General features: G+C 39.2%; 1 protein-coding gene and 1 long non-coding RNA gene across 2 annotated transcripts in view; one reads left to right on the forward strand and one right to left on the reverse strand.

Moving 5' to 3' along the window:
• On the forward strand, positions 1-18,239 carry LOC130248222 (uncharacterized). The gene is made up of 3 exons (XR_008839612.1): positions 1-139; positions 1,148-1,283; positions 17,261-18,239. It is a non-coding gene; the product is annotated as an uncharacterized LOC130248222 (long non-coding RNA).
• ST13 (ST13 Hsp70 interacting protein) overlaps positions 7,616-19,374 on the reverse strand; it is a 21,791-nt gene continuing 10,032 nt past the window's right edge. Inside the window, exons 8-12 of the mRNA XM_056481811.1 lie at positions 18,753-18,855; positions 15,489-15,605; positions 14,740-14,803; positions 13,517-13,611; positions 7,616-9,343 (exon numbers count right to left, since the gene is read on the reverse strand). Of these exons, the coding sequence (XP_056337786.1) occupies positions 9,215-9,343; positions 13,517-13,611; positions 14,740-14,803; positions 15,489-15,605; positions 18,753-18,855 (508 nt within the window). The 3' untranslated portion in view covers positions 7,616-9,214. The remainder of the gene's footprint in view (positions 9,344-13,516; positions 13,612-14,739; positions 14,804-15,488; positions 15,606-18,752; positions 18,856-19,374) is intronic.

The raw sequence follows: 19,374 nt of genomic DNA on the forward strand, positions 1-19,374 counted from the left end.
GCCCGCCATGGCGCCCGCCCTGTCACGTGCGCCCGCGGCCCCGCCCCGCGCCCGGAGCCGGCGGGCCCGGGGTCACTGAGGGGTTTGTCAGGAAAACACAGCATAGGGACCGCGAAATGCGGTCCGGTTCCTTTCTCCTGTGAGTACAATAGCGCCTTTTCTCTCCACCAGCAGCTTCGCTTCTCTTCGAGCAGAGGCCGCCGAGAGGGGACCTCGTCAGGGGCTGTCAGCCTCTGAGGGAGGGCGGTGAGAGCTCGGAGCCGGGCTCTTCCCGGAGGTGCCGAACAACAGGACGAGGCAATGGGCAGAAAGTGAGGCACGGGAAGTTCCCCCTGAACAAGAGGAAAAATTTATTTACTATGCAGTGACCACACTGCAACAGATTGCCCAGTGAGGTTGTGGAGTCTCCCTCACAGAACCCTCTGGACACAATCCTGTGCCATATTTAATAGCAGTAGTGCCATAATTTTTTTTATTTTTTTTTTTCCCCCCCAGATGACCCACTGTGGTCCCTTTGCAACACGACTCACTGTGATTCTGTGATTCCCTTTTCCAAACATTTAACATAAGCATTTAATTACAACGAGGAAACAATACTAAACTTCACACTCTGATTCTGCTTTTTGCTAACTACAGTCCTTTCTACCTTCCTGAAGTCCTGTATTTTCAAAGTGTCACTTTTCCAAGACAATAGATTCTTCTTACTCTATGTGGACCAATAGATCTGATGCATTTTCAAGCATCAGGGGATGTTTAGCCTGGGGAAAAGGCAGTCCAGGGGGAATCTTCTTGCACTCTGCTTGTTAAAGGAGTTTGTAGCAAGGTGGGGGTAGACTTCTCCCAGATAACAAGCTACACAAAAAAAAAAAAAAAAAAAACCAGCCTCAAGTTGCACCAGAGAAGCTTTATACTGGATATTAGGAAAAATTTCTTTAATGAAGGGGTTAGCCAGCACTAGAAAAGGTTTTCCAGGGAAGTGGCTGAGTCATTATCCCTAGAGGTATTTACAAGACATTAAGATACTGCACTTGGGGACATGGTTTAATGGTGGATGTGGCAGTGCTGGTTTTGTGGTTAGATTCAAACTTAGAGGTCTTTTCCAAACTAAACAATTCTATTATTCTTTTTTGTTTACTCCTTTTCCCAGTCTTCCCTTGTTCCTCCTTTGCCATCATGCTGAGAGCCAAAGCACAGGGCTACAAACAGAACATCTCCTGGCTTGCCATCCCCTTTGGTAGCTGAGGGTGGAGTGAGAAGTCCTAGCAAAACAGCACTAGACGCAGGTAGGTGGCCAAAGCACAGGGGAGCCGTGGGTCACTGCAGTTAGGGCACACAAGGCTATCACACACACACTTTGGGAAAATATCAATAATCCTACAGCCTCCTTTCAAATTTTTATGTAGGAGAGGTTCCACAAGTAAGAAAGAGCTGAGAAAATCAAATGAGTTTGGACATGCCCCAATGCATAACAGCACTTGGAAGACGATCCCCATGGCTACCTCATATCCTGCTGGGGTTTTGCCATTCTCATGTCTTACACTGGTTTCCACATGGGTTCAAGGTTTGTCTATCTTAATAATCACTCCCCTTTTGTTAGTTTCATTTATACTTCAGAAAAAAAATACAATTAAAGATAAGAATGAATGTTCTCTTTCCTTCGTATCATGTTACTCCTGGGCTCTTTGGTTTCTATTGTTACGCCGTCATCTTTTGTTCTCTCTTTCAGAAAGAAAGAATAACTTAATAACTTTTTCTTCATAATTGCAATTCCTAGTCCATCAGCCTCAACTCCCCAGCTCCTCTTGTTTGAGCTGCAAGAGCTCCTAGTGCTTACATCTGTGGCAGGAATCACCATACCATCCATTACTTACACAAGGACAGGGTAGCTGTAACATGACACTCTTCCCAAGAGTTTCTATCACATAACTGGCTAAGCCATTCCCTTTTGAGATGTTCCTTCATCATGTGGCTATTAACAGACCCCTTGTCTCTACTCTTATGTGAGGAAAATCGCGTTATCTTCTCTGAGGGAGGGCAGCTATAAAGCACACAGGCTACTCTGCCTAATGCAAGTGTTTCAGTTGGAGAAAAATATTTTTCCAGTGCATTGCTCCAACACATCCCTGTTCTCAGACTTTAGATGCTAATACCAGCAACCTAAGAAACCACAATTATTTCATACAATGCTGATACCACTGATAATCCAAATTTTCTTTTTAATAATGTAAGATCCCTGTGATGGATGCACCCTTTTTGATTGAGGGACAGTACTTTGGTTCAGACATCATCAAAAAGGAGACTTGACTGAAATCATCCCTGCAGTGTAAACCCTGGGAATCCTCCTAAGCCATATTTTATCCAAGAGCAAAAACGTCTAGACCCCTCTTATCAGGAGATCATTACCAGCCTGAGCTGGGACTAGACAGAACTGAAATTGCTACAGCTGCACGCCTGCACATACACCAAAAGGGGCCCTGACTATGAGCCAGTCATAGTAGCTCTGTCTGTAGCCCCCACGAGCCCACTGGGCTCTCCTGTACAGCAGCAGGCTGCTCAGCAATGATCTCCCCATCAGAAAGAGATGGCTCTTAAGGTTAATGCTTGAGGCTGAAAGATCCCCTTACCAAACATCTGAAATCTATAATGAGGTAAGTGATATTTTAAATTAAACCTAAAAGTATATTGTGTACTTGCTGCAGATTTTATGAATCTAGCTATAGCTTAATCATTAGATGTACAGTAAGTAGTAGTGTTTGACCAGAGTGTAAATTATTGTTTAAACAATAATTTAAAACAATGTTAAATCACTGTTTAATTACTCTTCAATTATCGCTTAATAAAAATTCTATCATCATTCACTTTTCATTTAGGTGTCAATCAATTATCTTTAATCATAGTTTAATCAATAATAAAACCTTTTCAGTTACACCCACATTGATATACTCTTAATAACTCACCTGTGACACATTCCTATGTGCAAGACTCAGACCTTAATTTAGAATTAAGGTGTACACAGGTCACTGGCTATCTCCTGTCACTAAAGCAGGAGGGAGCAGCTTTACAAATCCTGGGAACAATTATGCAAAGTGACTGCACAAACAGGTCCACAAGCTTTTGGAAGAAATGCCTCAAACAGGACACAGACTCCCATTACTGCTGTTCTTTGTGGTTTTGTCCCTCTTGTGTGAAGGGAAGCTTTCACTAAAGAATCAGTTTGGACTGCAGACTGGGATTCCATCATAAATGTGCCCCCAAATAACTCTATGCTATTTCTACTATATTTAGCAATATTTTTAATACAACACTATGCCCTGTATATATTGCAAAACAGAGTATTAACAGGTAACACAACAACTGCAATATCCTAAAAGCAACTTACTTAACTGTTGGAACATACACTTAGTGAAGCTGTCCAAGAAATATGAGGGCACACTACAGATCAAGTTAGGCACGATGTGACTTGTATTCTACCAAGGGAAAACAAAAGGCAATTACCTAAAAACCTACATAAACCTATCTACACAGAAAGTTTCTGAAGACATGGTCTTCAGGTCTTCACATAAATGCTGCAAATCCACCAGGTTTCCAGGAAAACACATAAAATGCACAAGTGGGGTTTAAGGAAGGACAGATAGCCCAAGCCACTTACTTTTCCTCAAATCTGTCAATTCTACTGGAAAGCCTGAAGAAGTGAACTAAATTAAGCAACTACAAGTAAAAACATATTCTCTGCACATGAACTGTCTTTGTAATTTCTTGCTTAATTCTGTAAGTTCCTGTACAAGGAGGTAATCAATCTTGAGAAACTTTATTCTTGATGGATTTACTTTGGCTGACCCAAACTTTTTTTTCTGATTCATGATGACAAGGAATTAGGATACTGTTGGTGACTCCAGAGGTCAAATTTACTGCCTCTGCACTGTGTCCTACCTTTGCAAGTAAAGAATGAACTCTAAACTTAAACTATTTCTACCCTAGTACTCTCCTTATTCTAACATTAAAAAAATTAGAAATACATATCTCCTTTATTTCTGCTCAGAAATTCAATTCATTAGAGAGTGCAAGCATGTTAAGACAGAATTTAATTACTACTTTCAAAACTACTTTCTGAATCTGTTGCAAAACTTTATCTCTCAGAGAAGCTGGATAAACTGGATCATACTCCCAGTATACCATAGATAAAAGTAACTAGAAAATAACAAATGGGATTGCATGTGCTGACAATTTGAATTCATTAAATAGAGCAATTTGATCACACCAACTTGTCAAGATCAGGCTTAAGTATTAAGGCCAAGGTAAAACCAGCCTCTTCCAGAAGCAAGCATTATAACCATACACATACTAAAAAGCACATGCGTGTGAACTTTGCTTGAACCAACTCTGATAGAGCCTCTGGAATGATGCAGAATGTTACCTATGCACTTCATCTAGGTCCAGGGACATCACAGAAGTTGAAATTATTTCTATTTTAGATTACGTGCATTTGCCATTATTACATTCAATCTCCTATCATGGTACTTGCTCAGCCTAACCAGATTAAATGTCCCTTAAGTCACCTTAAGTTTTACATAGACTACGTAATTGTCAAACACAAATAACACAAATAACACACATTTTTATTGCCTTGATATTCATTTTTCCCTCAGGCACTTAATAAATGTCTGACATCTGTTCTAAGTGCCTTTTTTTTTTTTTTTTTTTTTTTTTTTTTGTAGAGGAGGCTATTAATTAACTCCAGTTCATAATCTTGCTTTTTCTGGTTTGAAAACTTTTCATACAAGAGATTAGAGAAAAAATGTGTCAGATTATAAAATGGCTTCTGAAAAACTTTTTTTTTTCAATAACTTTTCCTCATTGTAGGATAATACACAAGAAAATGTGAGGGCAAATAATCTTGTAGAACAGTTGTGTTAATTTTTCCATATAAACTCTTAGCAATAAGCCATATTTTAGAGCAATTTTTTAAAAATCTAAAAAGCGCAGGTGGTTTTCTCTTCCAAGTAAGAACCAGACACTTGTGGCTAAACATCAGAATGAATTTTCTCTGATAAGCAGTGCAGCTGGCAGCAGCTCAGACACTTCACTCTCAATATAGTACTTTTGATATTTTTCCATCTAATTCTGATGATTTCATAACAACTTCTACCTTCAGCCCATTTTAAAAGCTACTTTTATTTAACACTGTGCCGGTTGTTACATTTCAGCTATATTTGTCCTTCTGAAATGCAAATTCAACTCATTTCTAGAACTCTTACACCAGTGAGAATGTTAAAAAACTAAATGTTTCAATAATGGAATTCAATTTATCACTTCAGACCTCACCTCCTTGTTACTTACTTTACACTTGAGTAATAAGTACCTTGTTTTTCTGAAAGCCTTTGTTCTATAAAAATTATATATACTATCTGGACTGCTGCAGCTGCTGTACTTCAGGAAGAAATTCTAAGATAAACTGCTAACCTAAACCCTGAAATCCTTCACGTTTCTTTACATACAGTAGCAACTCACATTCCTTGCAGCCTCTGAAATAAATATTTATACTAATTTTAAAAAATCCTGTGCAACAACAAAGGTGCCATAGTTGTAACCCACTTAACAAAGAGACGTAACATATTCTGCAAATACATTTATTTATTTACTGATAAGATTTCAAGCTTGTCTGAGATCATCCATCTAGAATACAGCTTTCAAAAACGTGTTTGTACAGCAGACATATACAGTAGTAACACTTTGTTAGCAAGATTACAAATGAACATCTGGATCTGGTTAGTCATCCAGACTTACAGGAGAGTCCTTGGTATTTACATTCTGTGGGACCTCAGGACCTCCAGTCAGCAGGGACAAGGAAAGGTTTGTCTTACCATTAAGTTCCTGTTTGTGAGAATCACATCAAGTGAGAATGACTTACCCAAGCTTTGATTCACAAGGTAATCAGTAACTTGTAGCCTGGTCACTTGAATTTTTTTTCTTGCTCCATAGTACAGATCCACCAGCAACCTGATCTGCTTCATATATTTGCCATATTAAAACTGTTCCTGCTTCCTCTGTATTTGCATTTTCTTATGTCACTCCTGACCTCCAATGATTTGTCTTGTGCTACTGAACATAGAGGTGTCTGGACACCATCTTTTTTTTCTCCATTTCATCTCTTTGGTAATCCTGAATTACTTTCTTACAATGCTGCCCTCACTGCACATACGTGAAGCAAGGTTGAGGCCCACTTCTGCAGAGCTCTGATTATGGTTCAAGAGTGGCTTGTATGAGCTTTATTCAAAAGTCCTAAAAGTAACACTCAAGAAAAACAAGGTGGCATTTAAAGACAGATATTTTAAACTAGATATAGTACTTGCAAAAAGCTGTTTGTCACATCTGCCTTCAACTTTGAGAGTCCTGGCTCCTACTCATCCAGTCACTGTCTTCCCACAAAGACAAACCAAGCTACCTCAACAAGTACCATTTATTCATAGCCCAACAATGAAGGGAGAGAAAATTTCCAAAAAATTCTGGTAAAGGCACCAAGCTTTTTATTTGCCACATCACTATGCAGAAGGACTCCCTGTGAACTGGAACAGCCTGGATGTGGCAACTGATCTGACACTTGCTTTCCCTTGGGGCAGCAGCTGAACCAGAGAGGACAGTCAAGTCACTGGGATTCACACAGTAACAAGACTATGAGCCTCTATTATCAGTCAGCTGCCAGTGCATCACTGCACTCCTGGGCAGCCTGGGTCATTGAATCTGTGGCATGGGATCAACCAAACAGCACAGTATAGGACTTGTGCACAAGGCAGAAAAGCATACCTGAGCCAGGAGCAGGATTGGCAGCACTCTGTTCCACCTGACATCAATATGCTCTTGCAGCTTTCAGAGACAAACTGCCAGCAGAGCTGATTATTGCTACTGCACTTACAACAACCACGCTTGCTCTACGCTGCAGAACAAATAACCTGAAGGAGCTGCCAGTAAATACAGGAACACACCAACTCAGGGAACTGAGACGAGGTCCACGCAGCTCGTCAGTTTACTTGCTGAGTTAACACTAAAACCAAAAAAGCTCACACACCAAGGGAGTCACAGGATGTGTATTCCCAAAGAACAAGAGTTCAGCTAAATGGCTAATGCCAACATCAAAATGAGAGAATGCTTTTATAGAATCAATCAACTCTCAATAAGGGCAACCAATGTGTAAGCAAGCAGGCAGGACACAGATATGACCATTTCTATTAGGTAGGACTAACTTCCTACTTTTGACTATTCGTGGGTTGACAGACATAAACAGCCAAATTGGAAACCCAGGAAACTGTAGGAAATAAATCTATATTCAAGATACTCTAATTTGTGCACAACACATATGCACTAGCCTGAATGCAGAAGATTTAGCCTATATTGAGGGGTGACCTAATTCAAATACCTCTTCTTGGGGAGATGAAGACTATGACCAGAAGCCATGCACACAGCAACACACAATTGTAATTTGAGTTCATTTGGTCATCAAGATGAGCTATTAGGCATTTTGTTCCAATTTAAAACACAAGCTATATATACAGTTTAATTAAAGCACTTCCACATTTAAGCAAAATAGGTTTTATCAGAAAGTTACAGAAACCCAAAAAGCTGTGTTTTTCAAAACCATACTTTATTTTTAAAGGCTAAGAAGTATTCAGAACTGTATTTTTTAAGCAAAAAGATTCACATTTCCTTGTGCAGGGTAATTAGTAGGAGAAAAAGCATTTGGGGATTTACTTTTTTGCAACGGCTGTTGAGTTCCTACATCAAACCAGATTTGTTTAAAGATGGTAACACCAGTTATGGCTTAAGATACAGAACTACGAAATAGTAACATAAACCTTGAAACTCAAGGGGTGAACAGGTAACTATAGTCACTCTTTCCACATAAAGATGTTTTAGCCAAGACAAACAGAAGCAACAACTGCTTTTATTGGTAGCCAAATCCACTGAACATCATCAGCACAGACACTGCTTCAAAGATACCCATGCTGATAAATGCATGTGTTAGAAGAATATCCTGTCTGTTCCAATTACTTCACCTTTTCCTCCTTATAACAAGCCTCAAAACCATGGAGGTGTGAAACCACAACAACAGATACTTTATTTTTTTCTTAAACAAGAGGCTACAAGAAGAGATGGAAGACTACAGAATGTGGTGAAGAAAGAGTCATCACCTCTACAGAGACAGCAGGACTTTGACCAAAAAATTTTATTTAGTGAGCATGTAAGAACCCAAACCAATTCAGAACCCAGAGCTGCAATTTTGTTGGGTATTCCCCCCTTCACCAATCTGTAACTCTGCATGTACATGTTCTGGATGGCTTGCATTCAGTGGGACAGAGGTAGTGATGGGAACAAAATTCCTTCCCTAAAGTTTCCAAATAGATGCAACCTGGTAAGCATGGCCCCAAGTGCAACCAGCAGAGGGCCTGCCAACTGGGAAAGGACAAGAGCACAAGCACAGACAGGAAGCTGCTCTCCCATATCCAGACCGATAAATAAAATGTTACATAAAGGTACTGGACAAGAGCTGAACAAGTAACAAAACATGTGTGGCCTCAGCTATATGTACTTCATGCCAGTTTGTGCAAAGGGTAGAACTGTACCTTTGCTGCACAGTTGTGGTGATCAAAATGATTTAGTATTTGCAGTACTGCCAGAAGTTCCAGTGTGTAACTAGCTAGCCTGATTATACTGATAATAGCTTGAAAAAGTCAATCACCCATAAAAAAAAAAAAGTATTTGCAGACAATTCCTTTATCCAGTTAATTCTTCAGACTTGCCCCACCTTTGCTATTTTTCTAAGGGGATTAAGGGGATTAAGTCAGACTTCAGTTGTTAAAGTTCTTTCCCCTTTGCCTAGTGAGAGCAATTTAAAAAATAGCATGTTTTTATCTTATACTCCTGAAATACCACAATTTGTAATAAGAATGTTCAGAGAAAATTGTCTGTAATACTTATAATGGAAGGTTGCAACTGTTGGACAAGAAGGGATGGTTGAAAACTAGGTCATCTGAATATAATTTGAGTTCTATAAACCAAAAATTGAATAAAGTCAATACTTGGGGCTAGAGAGCAGTTCTCCTTAGAACACCCCATTTCTCTTCTTAAGAAGATCAGAGGTAAAATGGTTTGTTTTATTGCAACACTGGTTAGCCAAATCCAATCTTTGCCATTCAGATATGATTTTTAAGAACCAGGGATTTTACGGTTTACTGCCAAATTTGGCAGACAATTTACTGATGAGATTCATGACCTTGGGATTGCTCTGGTACTTGGACATATTTGCTGGGTTCTGGGCAACATCTTGGAATGCAACCATAACTTCTGGATCCTGCAGGGCAAAAAGAAAAAAAAAAAACATTAGGGCACTTGTAAAACAACTCTACAAAAGTGATTATGTGGTTCCACATGAATCTAGTCTTGCTCAGCTTTTATATGACAAGACTACACTAGACTCCTGGCAAGAAATCTCTAAAAACAACCCAATAATACAGTGCATTGCTAAAGCTGTGTCACTAAACACCAGAGTCATTAATGAACTTGTAATAGTTCAGTGTGTGAGAAAGGAGATAGGGTAAGACTTCTGTTTTCCCAGAACAGGAGCTATCAAACACAGCCACACCTACTGTATTATTTCTGTTCAGGCATCTTTCAAAATCTATTTTGAAGGAGGAAGGAGTTTGATGTGCAGCATGCATGATAGGTCTTCTCTGACCAACGGCTGATTCTCATCCTTTTCTCATTTTTTCATTCTAGCAGCAGAAGCCTGAAACTGTTGGGTTGTGAGCAGACAATATGGCAATGTTTGGCTTTTAAAAATGCATCTAATTCTCAGCCATTCATCACCTCCACTGAGAATTCACATTTGGAAAAGAACCTTATCTCTCATCACATTACTGTGTTGCAGTTGATAAATACATCCACACATTCAATAGTCAGTGCCCCAAAAAAACCTCCATCTTCTCTATTTAGTATGAGAAGCTCTAATACCTTTTTTCCCATACTTCTAGTATACCTTTAACCTCCATTGAACTTGAACCGGTTTTACTTGTTGTACCTGTGTATGTTCAGAACATAATGAATCTGTATGTAACAATTTAACATCTCAGCCTGGAAAAATGTTTCCATTATAAGCAATATCTACAAAAAATTCCATTTTTCTTTAAATTAAAAAGTGCAAGCAGTTTATTATGTTAAATACAAATCACAGATGTTAGCTGTAATTTCATCTGCTGTTTTTTCTAGAATACTTAAGTACTTTCACCAAAAGACACACTGCTTCCTAGACTTCTGACCCACTGATATATCAGGCTTGCTCTCTGGAAACCATCACAACCCAGTAAGTGTGCTCAGAGCTGTCTGTGCTACAATAACACAATCCTGTATCTATTCTATCATCAGACTCAGTCCAAAGCTGTTTAACAAGTCTGATCCTGGTAGGTGTGGACTTCACTGAAAGCACCCACACACCTCAGTCATATTTTATATATGTTGGGAAACAAGAGTCCAGTCTTATGGGAGGATTTACAAATGTGTGTTCTATCCCTCACAGAAGATAATCTGCAATATATATGGAAAATAAAATGCTGAAGTTCAGAACAGAGAAACTAGATATATTCTCTCCACTTTACAGGATACCCATGCAAAGAAAAAAGGCAAGACTTTCACAACCTCAGACTTCTTGAATTGATTTCAAAATAGAGCATATGATTTTAAAGATCATGTCATGTTGTTAAGTCTGTGGTTTCACTCACATATGAATCTGGAACAAAAAGCTGAGTCATCTTAGTCACTGGTTTGTGTCAAAGCACTCCTAAACTAATGTTAAATATCCAGTTTTATGCTATGTGTTTCACTTTCCTATAAATGCATAGCAAGTAAATTATTCTGTACTTCCATGACTCCCTGGAAGCTCTCAACCTTAGAAAGTGTTTATAACATCCAAGGTATAACACTGATGAGCAATAGTAACAAAAAAAAAAAGTGTAAGACTGAGGATATCAGCATTTCTGTAGGGAAATGTTTAGTGCATAAGGTGGAATGGTAGCCATTCTATTAATGGTACTAAGGAGACATTCAGTTTTCTGATGCTCTTTAGTTGCAGAAGGAAAAATAATACTTCCAAGAAAAGTTATCACTACTTTTTTTTTTTCCCCAACTTAACACTTTTTGTTGAAAGTCTGTGTCTAACATATGGCTGCATGTCAAATAAGGAATCCATAGATTCATCTTACACATCACTCCTTATAAAAAGAACTTCTATTTGACTCCAAAATGCAAATGTCATGTGTCTAGAGAAAGCAGTTGTATATGCAAGATATGAAGTACTAGACAACCCTCCAGATAGACCGTAAAACAGTAAAATAAAACTGATTTGATTGAAATTTCAGTCAATTTTTCTGGAGACTAGGGAGTTTAGGGCAAATAAGCTAAAAAGCCATGCATTAGAAGCCACTTCAAAAAGTCACAACTTGCTCCCATTAAGAAGCTGTGAAAAGAAATGCAAAAGAAGTTTTGCTGCTTTGAGGAAAAAAAAATCCTGAAGAAATAAATCGTCAGGTAATAGAACCCGAAATCTTCCTCAAGAGAGACATTTTTAAAGTGGTTTGCAGAGATCACAAAATCACAGAATTGTTAGGATAGGAAAGGACCTCTGGAGATCATCTAGATCAACCCCCCTGCCCATGTAGGGTCACCTAGACCAGGTAAGATTTATGCCAGTAACAAGCAATAACTCCTCTAAACATGTCCACAGGCAGCCATATCTTGTTCTTTGGTTGTTTCTATGTATGAAAATATGAAGTTAACAGCAAAACCAGTCTAATCTGGCTTGTCTTCAGGCACCCAGAGTTGTCAGGTTTACTGAGATGTTACAAGACTCAGGCACATTTAAGTGTTAACTCAAGAATAGTCTCCAAAATTATGAAATCATAACAAGTCTAAAGCGACTGAGGTGGCGGCCTTTACTCCTAGAATATTCCCATTTTGACACTAACTCCTCATTATGAAAGCCTCTACAGACTATCAGTTAAAAAGCAATTTTAGAGCAATTTGTGTGATTCAGTGTGTTCAGACCTTTTTGTTACCTCAGATAACAGGCAAACAGCTCCCAACTAACATTACCCATCAACATATGTCATAGCTGCACTAGGCAGATGCCAAGCAGTAGAAACTACTGTCTTTTAAAACTAGAGCTTACACAGCCAGTTCAGAAAAGACCAGAAAGTAGAGTTGGATATTTCAGGAAAAGCTGGCAGTGTAGACATATATCAAGTTATAATAAATCCTATCTAGATACGAAGTTGGTACAAGAATACAGTAAGGGACTCAAGGTTTGCTAACAGGCTGTACATGCTAAAACCTGCCTGCATTATCAGAAAATACTGTCAACACATTCTTGCAAGAGTCCTGTCCTGTACTGGAGCATATGTAATCAGCATACAGTGGAGTTTTCTTAAAGGCATGTGACGAGCACTTACTATTTTGCTGCACCTCAACACTGTTTTCAGCAACTTCTCATCACAAACTCCAGGTACAGCAGGAAGTACCCAGGTAAGGAAGACAGCTACAAGTCAAGGGCCCTTTCTGCAAGGCTGACTGTGGCAGCCTAATTAAAGGTGTGTTCCAACACCAGCAACCATTAAAAGAACAAACCCATGAACTTCTGCATGGAAAGTGATTTTTTTGTGATTCTAGGGCATACTGAATAAAATTCCTTTGTGATGCCTTTATTTCTGATAAAATGAGCTGAGAACAACATGTAACTCTATTCACAGCAATCCAGAAAAAAGAAACAAGATAGTTTTATACTTGATCATATTAGAATGCAAATGTAACTACATAGCTCTGACTTTTTCTAGCCTACCTGCCCTTAAAACTGGTGTTGTCAGGCATGTTCCCTTTAATCTGTTGAAACACTTTTCTTGAGTAGAAGTAGTTATGACATTGAGCAATTAATTAATTGAGCAATTAATCAAGCCCACTAGGGAAGTAAGCTTTCTGAGTATGATTTCAGAAAATGCCAGATGAAGAACTATTCTAATACTTGGTCTCTGGCAAAACCTCAGACATTTAATCTTCTAAGAGGAGGAGAATCATCACAATATTATTATAATATACTGTGTAAGAAAAATACTGTCAATTTTTTTGTTTGTGCATAATTATCTCTCTACAAAGTGTGTGCATTCAAAAAATGAGCAAAAGAATTATAACGTGTGGAAAACTACCATCTGAGAGATTTTTTCAAAAGAGATGACAAGTGCATATAGCACACAGTTTTGTCTATTACAGATGGGGAGCAGCATTTGTGTGCCATCTTTAATTAAGCTTCCATTAGTTTTTAAAACAGCTAACATTGCATCCACACACATCAGGAAAGAATTTTATAACAGAAATAAGTAAGCACCCCATTGCTATCCAAAAGATTCCATCTTCCTTCCTCCCCTTAGGCTCACAGGTGCTGTTCTTCTCTTGTTCAGAACATGTAGCTTTAACAAATACTCACCTGCATAGCTGCAAGAACTTCTGGATCACTGAGAATCTCATTGAGACCTGGCATACCTGCCATTCCTGGCATGCCTCCAGCCCCAGGAAAGCCACCTGAAAATCCAACATATGAAAAATGTTCAACTCACCTATACAGTTATTATGCTGAGACCAAGCCATACTGCCCTTGCCACATCCCTAAAGCCAAGTTTTCTATTTGGCTACAGCTGGTCCACTCAATGGAAAACAGGGTCTTCACCTTCTCTTTCTGTCCAGCCCTACATCTTATTTCATCCATGTTTTTAACCCAATTGAACAGGAGGCCATTCTTTTCCTGGGTAACTAAAATGAAGTAGGTCTTAAGCTCAGGAACATAAGGAGTTTGAATGCCTAGGGTGAATGATTTAGGGCAGAAGCAGCTCAGTGTTATGTCCCAGGCACATTCCACATTTGACATGAACTTTAGGTTTTGAAAAACTGTACCACCAATGAAAAAAAAAAAAACAAAAAATTAACACAACACCAAGAAAAATATCCCTGAAGCAAAATGCTTGAGGTTCTGTTATAGAATCCTTATTCTGCAGCTTCCCCAGCTGTGCTCAGCATGGCACACATGGTATCTATCTGGCTGCTGATCCAGCTGGAGCACACACAGAGCCTTATCTCAACTCTCAACTATATCTCAATCTTCAAGAGCATCAGTACTTTTGTTTCTCCCCAGTTCATTGTATAACATGGAAAGCCTGATTTTTGTGAAGCAGTCAAGGATAACTTTTCTATAAGGTAATCTGCACTACCTCCTTTAAAAAACTATTGCAACCAGCACAGATTTCCCTCATGTTCAATCCAAATTTTCAACTTTAAAACTGTTGCTCTTAAGCAGAATGGATTCAAGGCACCCTGGGTAATTTAGAAAACATTTTTTTACTCATTTTACAACACATTATCAAGCAAATTCTGCTTCTTTTGTTTTCCCAGACCTAAATCCTTTCATTCTGTTATCCTTCAATTTTTGATTTCTGTCTTCCCTCTACTTGCTACTCAGCATCAATCCCCTCCAAGAGAAAGAATCCCATCCCTCTTACCACCACTGCTTCAAGAGTTATTTGTATACAAGTTCTAAACTTAACATTTTTCTCTCTGTATTGAAAACAAATGCTATAAAAACTGCAGTATTATAACTTTCCAAATGGAAACAACAGCCACCTCTACCTCAAGTATTGGTGCTTAAAAATAAAATACCTGGAAAGCCACCTGGGAAGCCACCAAACTGAGCTCCTCCTGCCTGTCGTCTTGCTTCTTCCTCCTGCAGATGAAAGCACATCATTCCACACAAAAGAATGGAACTGCAGCCTGTTTTCTACTGCTCAACTGGGTTTAGGAGAAAAATAAAATAGCCGAGACTGTTTCAGGCAGATATGCTATCACAAGAAACAAAGCATTCTACTATCTTCAAAACTGCTGACAAGAAATTGCTCTGTCTATTCTTAATTTTGTACATGATTGCAGGTTAGTTATGCAGGGTATGTTTCTACTGAATACGAACTGTAGGATTTGTTTTAACTCCCCTTGTATTTTTAGAACTCTCACCCCCTACATATTAAAATACATCATTAAAGCACAAAAAAAGCAAGCAAACTGTGCCAGGAATTGAGGAAGAGAAACAAAGTATTATTCTGAATTTAAAACCTCCCACTTTGGTGAAAACTATTCTTGAAGTGAAAACTATTCTGGAACAGTCACACAATAACAGACTTCTTGAAATACAGGATTAGTAGAGATTCTAGTGACTGTTTTTGTCACAAGCAATGAAACCAGATGAACTCAAATGCCCCCTTCTCCAGATTTCATTACTGGTTAAGTAACCAAGACAGAAACCAACACCCCAAAATTTAAAACTTACATTTAAAGTATTTTTTCCTTTGTCATTAATTTTAACCAGAATTAACACTCTTCAAATTATTAAGAAACATTAAAACCTGAATATTTACCCTTTGTGCTTTCTCATGCTCCTCCCGTGCCTTCTTCACTCTTTCCAGTCTTTCCTTGATTTCCTTTTCTTCACGCTTCCTCTCATATTTTCGTCGATGTTCTGCAATTTTCTGAGCCTGTCACAATGGAATACCAAGAGTTCCTATATATTTCTAGCATATCACACAACATATTTCAACACAAAACACATGGAAGCATAACCAACTTGTTCTACTAGTTCTTAAAACTAAGATCTGATTTCACATCCTAAAAGCCTCTTTGTTTTAGGAGCCATTTGCTAATTCTTTCCCATGGCAGCCAGTTATTCATGTCTACTCAACCCTGACTGGATTCACCAGAAGATGCACTCTCGCATTTTTTTCAGTAGTTTTGGGACTTGCATCATTGTTAGAACTCAAACATGTTATTATTCCATGTCCCTTTATGCTTTTATGCTGAAATATTGATTTTTCTGGGGCTAAAACCAGCAACTTCCCTGAAAAAGGGCATAATAGGAAGGACAATTCCCACTGTGCACACACACAGACACACACTTTCTAGATTGTGTTATTATCACTGCTTCAGATGCCTCTACAGCATGTACAGACCAACACAAGCAGACCACAGAATTCCCCAATCAAACCAAGAAAGGGCTGGTAAGGAGGAAGTTTGCTTCATTTTACTAACTTTTTCCCCAAGTGTATTAAATATATAGTCCCAAAGAAAGAGGAATTAACAATGAACTTCCCAAGGCTCCTCACTCAGTCTCCTTATAGCAGCAGAATCAACTGCAGCATTGCTTTCCTCAAAACAGAATGTATCCTTATAAATAATCGAAAAATGGTTCATGATTTCAGAAATAGCGTGTGATGGTTACTCTGTAACAGTTCTGTACCTTGAAAAAAAAAAAAATAGCAAAATCCCAGTGCAAGAACAAAGATACTACTAAGACAATGGAGACTCATATTCTTTTAAAATACTCTTTAAAGAAAAAATTACTTTTTAAGTAGCAGAGCTTTGATATAACTCATTTTGGCTAGGAGATGCTCATTCTATACTACATCATTCCTGAAGTGCATCTGCCAGAGAAAGCACACTGGAGGCAGCAGTGATGATAGAGAGTGAATGCAGTACCTGCTATCAGATCCTGACGTCACTGACATTTAATGGCTCATTAAGAGGGAGCTAAGTGTTCTGTCTTCTTTTTAATGAAGCATAAAGAGTTCCTAAATTTTAGATTTTTGCTAAGTATTTCTCAAAATGAACTAAACGTTTTTAGAATTTGACTTAGACTTTTAGCTAAAAGTGCTACATAGTAAAAATTTTTAGGAAAGCTTGAAGAAATTAGATGAACACATCATTTTCAGTTACTTAGGATTTTGAAAATCACCCATTAAAAGATCCTGTTTTTCCTAGAGCTACATACACAAATTCCCATGCAGTTAGCAACTACACATCAATGTATCACAGAAACTCACTCTGCTGTTTCTGTGCTCAGGCAGATTAACTGGGAAAGAAAAGGTTCCCCCTCAGCCAAGCATTAAGTATTACTTCTTATGAATACCAGTTGAGACCTAAGACCTAATTAAATTAACCACACATCAATAGTCTCCAAAAAAGAAGACTAGTAGGTTGCAAAATGGTTTCCATTGTCATTTTGCTGGAGACAGCAAAGACATGGTAGAAAAGCTGAAAGCTGAAGTTAGTAGACACAGAAATGTTTATACATGTGGGGGTTTAAGCTTGACTGGCTGCCAGATGCTCACTAAGCTGCTCTCTCCCTCCTCAACAGGACAGGAAGAGAAAATAAGATGAAGAAGCTCTTGGCTTGAGATAAAGACAAGATTACTCAGCCGCTACCACCATGAGCAAAACAAAATCCTTCTCAACCTGGGGAGAATTCATTTAATTTATTGCCCATTAAAAATGGAACAGGATAATGAGAAACAAAGACAAAACTAAAGCCACCTTCTTCCTGAAGTACTGCTTCATTCCCCACTCTTCCACCCTGAAGAGCACAGTGGGATGGGGGCTGTTACCAACTCATAACACTGTACTTCTGCCACTCCTTCCTTTTCACTGCCCCAGCATGTCTGGCCCACAGGATACAGTTCTTCACAAACTGCTCCAGTGTGGTTGTCCCCACAAGGTACAGTGCTAAAAAAATGGACTGTTCCACCATGGGTCCCCCAGGAGCTGCAGCTCCTGCCACAAAACCAGCTTCTGTGTAGGCTCCTCTCCACAGGCTGCAGTTTCTGCCAGAAGCCTGCTCCAGAGGACCCTCCATGAGCCGCAGCTTTCTTCAGGGCAGATCCACCTCCTCTGTCATGGGATCCTCCATGGGCTGCAGGGTGGATCTGCCCCACTGTGGATCTCCATGGGCTCAAGGACAACCTGCTTAACCATAACCTTCTCCACTGGCATCAGGGGAATCTCTGCTCCCATGCCTAGCACACCTCCTCCCACGTCCTTCTTCACTGATCTTGGTGTCTCTGAGGTTCTCTCATACCTTTCCTCTTTACTGCCCTCCCTCTCACAGCTGTTACACTGTACTTTTAACCCTTTCTTAAATGTTATCACAGAAGCACCACTGGCATCGCTCAGCTTTGGCAGCAGCTGGAATTGGCTCCCTCTGACACAGGGGCAAGCTTCAGGTCTCTTCTTACAAGAGGCCAGCCCTGCAGTCTCCACCTTCCCCCAAACTTGTAAATCCAATACAACAGCTGCCATCTGTGGTGCGTCAATCATTTCAAAGAACAGGCAAAAACATGAAAAAGTGTTACAGAAGTGTCTCCTTAGAAGATTGCTGTTGTCAGCCAGGGGAGAACAGCTGAAAACCAGTTGTGCAGAGCTGAGGCTGCCCTCATGGGGCTGACTAATGAAAGTACAAACCACAGCAAAATGCTTCCTTTGGAAAACGTGCTTAAGGTCAAAGCTTTGATCAACAGAGAAATATCTTGGGAAAAAGTAAATTATCAGCTACCTTTGCCTTTTTTGAAGGTTTTTAGTCTAGCTTCTAAAACATGTGGCAAACTTCCACTGCTTCAGATGCTTCTGTAAAATTTTAAAATTCATATTTCTGTCACATGCTCAGTCCCACACACTCAATTTCTCCACACACAGCCATAAACAGCAGTTACTAAAGACAGAATATTTATAAACTCAGTCTGAAGTGTTGGAAGACACATGAACACTTATGAACAGACAATGCCTGTTGAAGAATATGAAGAACTATGTCACTCAGACAAATACAGGAAAGACCTCTAACATTCCTCCCCACTTACTCTTGGCTGCACCTCCTTCAGCATGGCGCTTGCATCTTCATCATAATCCAGTTTACAAGCCAATGCAAGATCATGAGCAGCCTCCTCCCAGTGACCAAGAAGTCTGGACCAAGAATTCAGAAGACATTAACAGTCAGTAGGGAAAACTGAACACTTGCAGCTCTTCAAAACATTTAACCATGCATCACTCAGAAATTTTACCTAGAGCTACAAGGGCTTACAGAAGTTTAATAATGGTGTTTCCTCTAAGCTGCATGCTACAATATCATTAAAGGATGCTTGCTTACTCCATATCCTCACAGTAACTTTTGCCTGAAGTAACAATGAGTAAAAAACTCTCCATGAGATCATGTCATTGTCTGCTATAAAGAAGGTACCCATGCTAAACACATGAAACACTACTACCACCTCAGGCTTAAGTGGACCCTCTTACTCAGCACTCAAATCTCTTGCCTGGATGCACCATGTCTTAAAGCAGTCATGCAAGCCTCTGTGCACAATAATTCATATATACTGTCAATAATTAAAAATTTAAACAAATGGTGATAATTACTAAATGGTCAAAGCACCTCTGCTCACAGAAAGAGGTATTAATTCAAACTGTTCTCCAGTCTTCCCACTC

This window comes from Oenanthe melanoleuca, chromosome 1A, assembly GCF_029582105.1.
Source record: "Oenanthe melanoleuca isolate GR-GAL-2019-014 chromosome 1A, OMel1.0, whole genome shotgun sequence".
In the NCBI taxonomy this organism is placed as follows: domain Eukaryota; kingdom Metazoa; phylum Chordata; class Aves; order Passeriformes; family Muscicapidae; genus Oenanthe; species Oenanthe melanoleuca.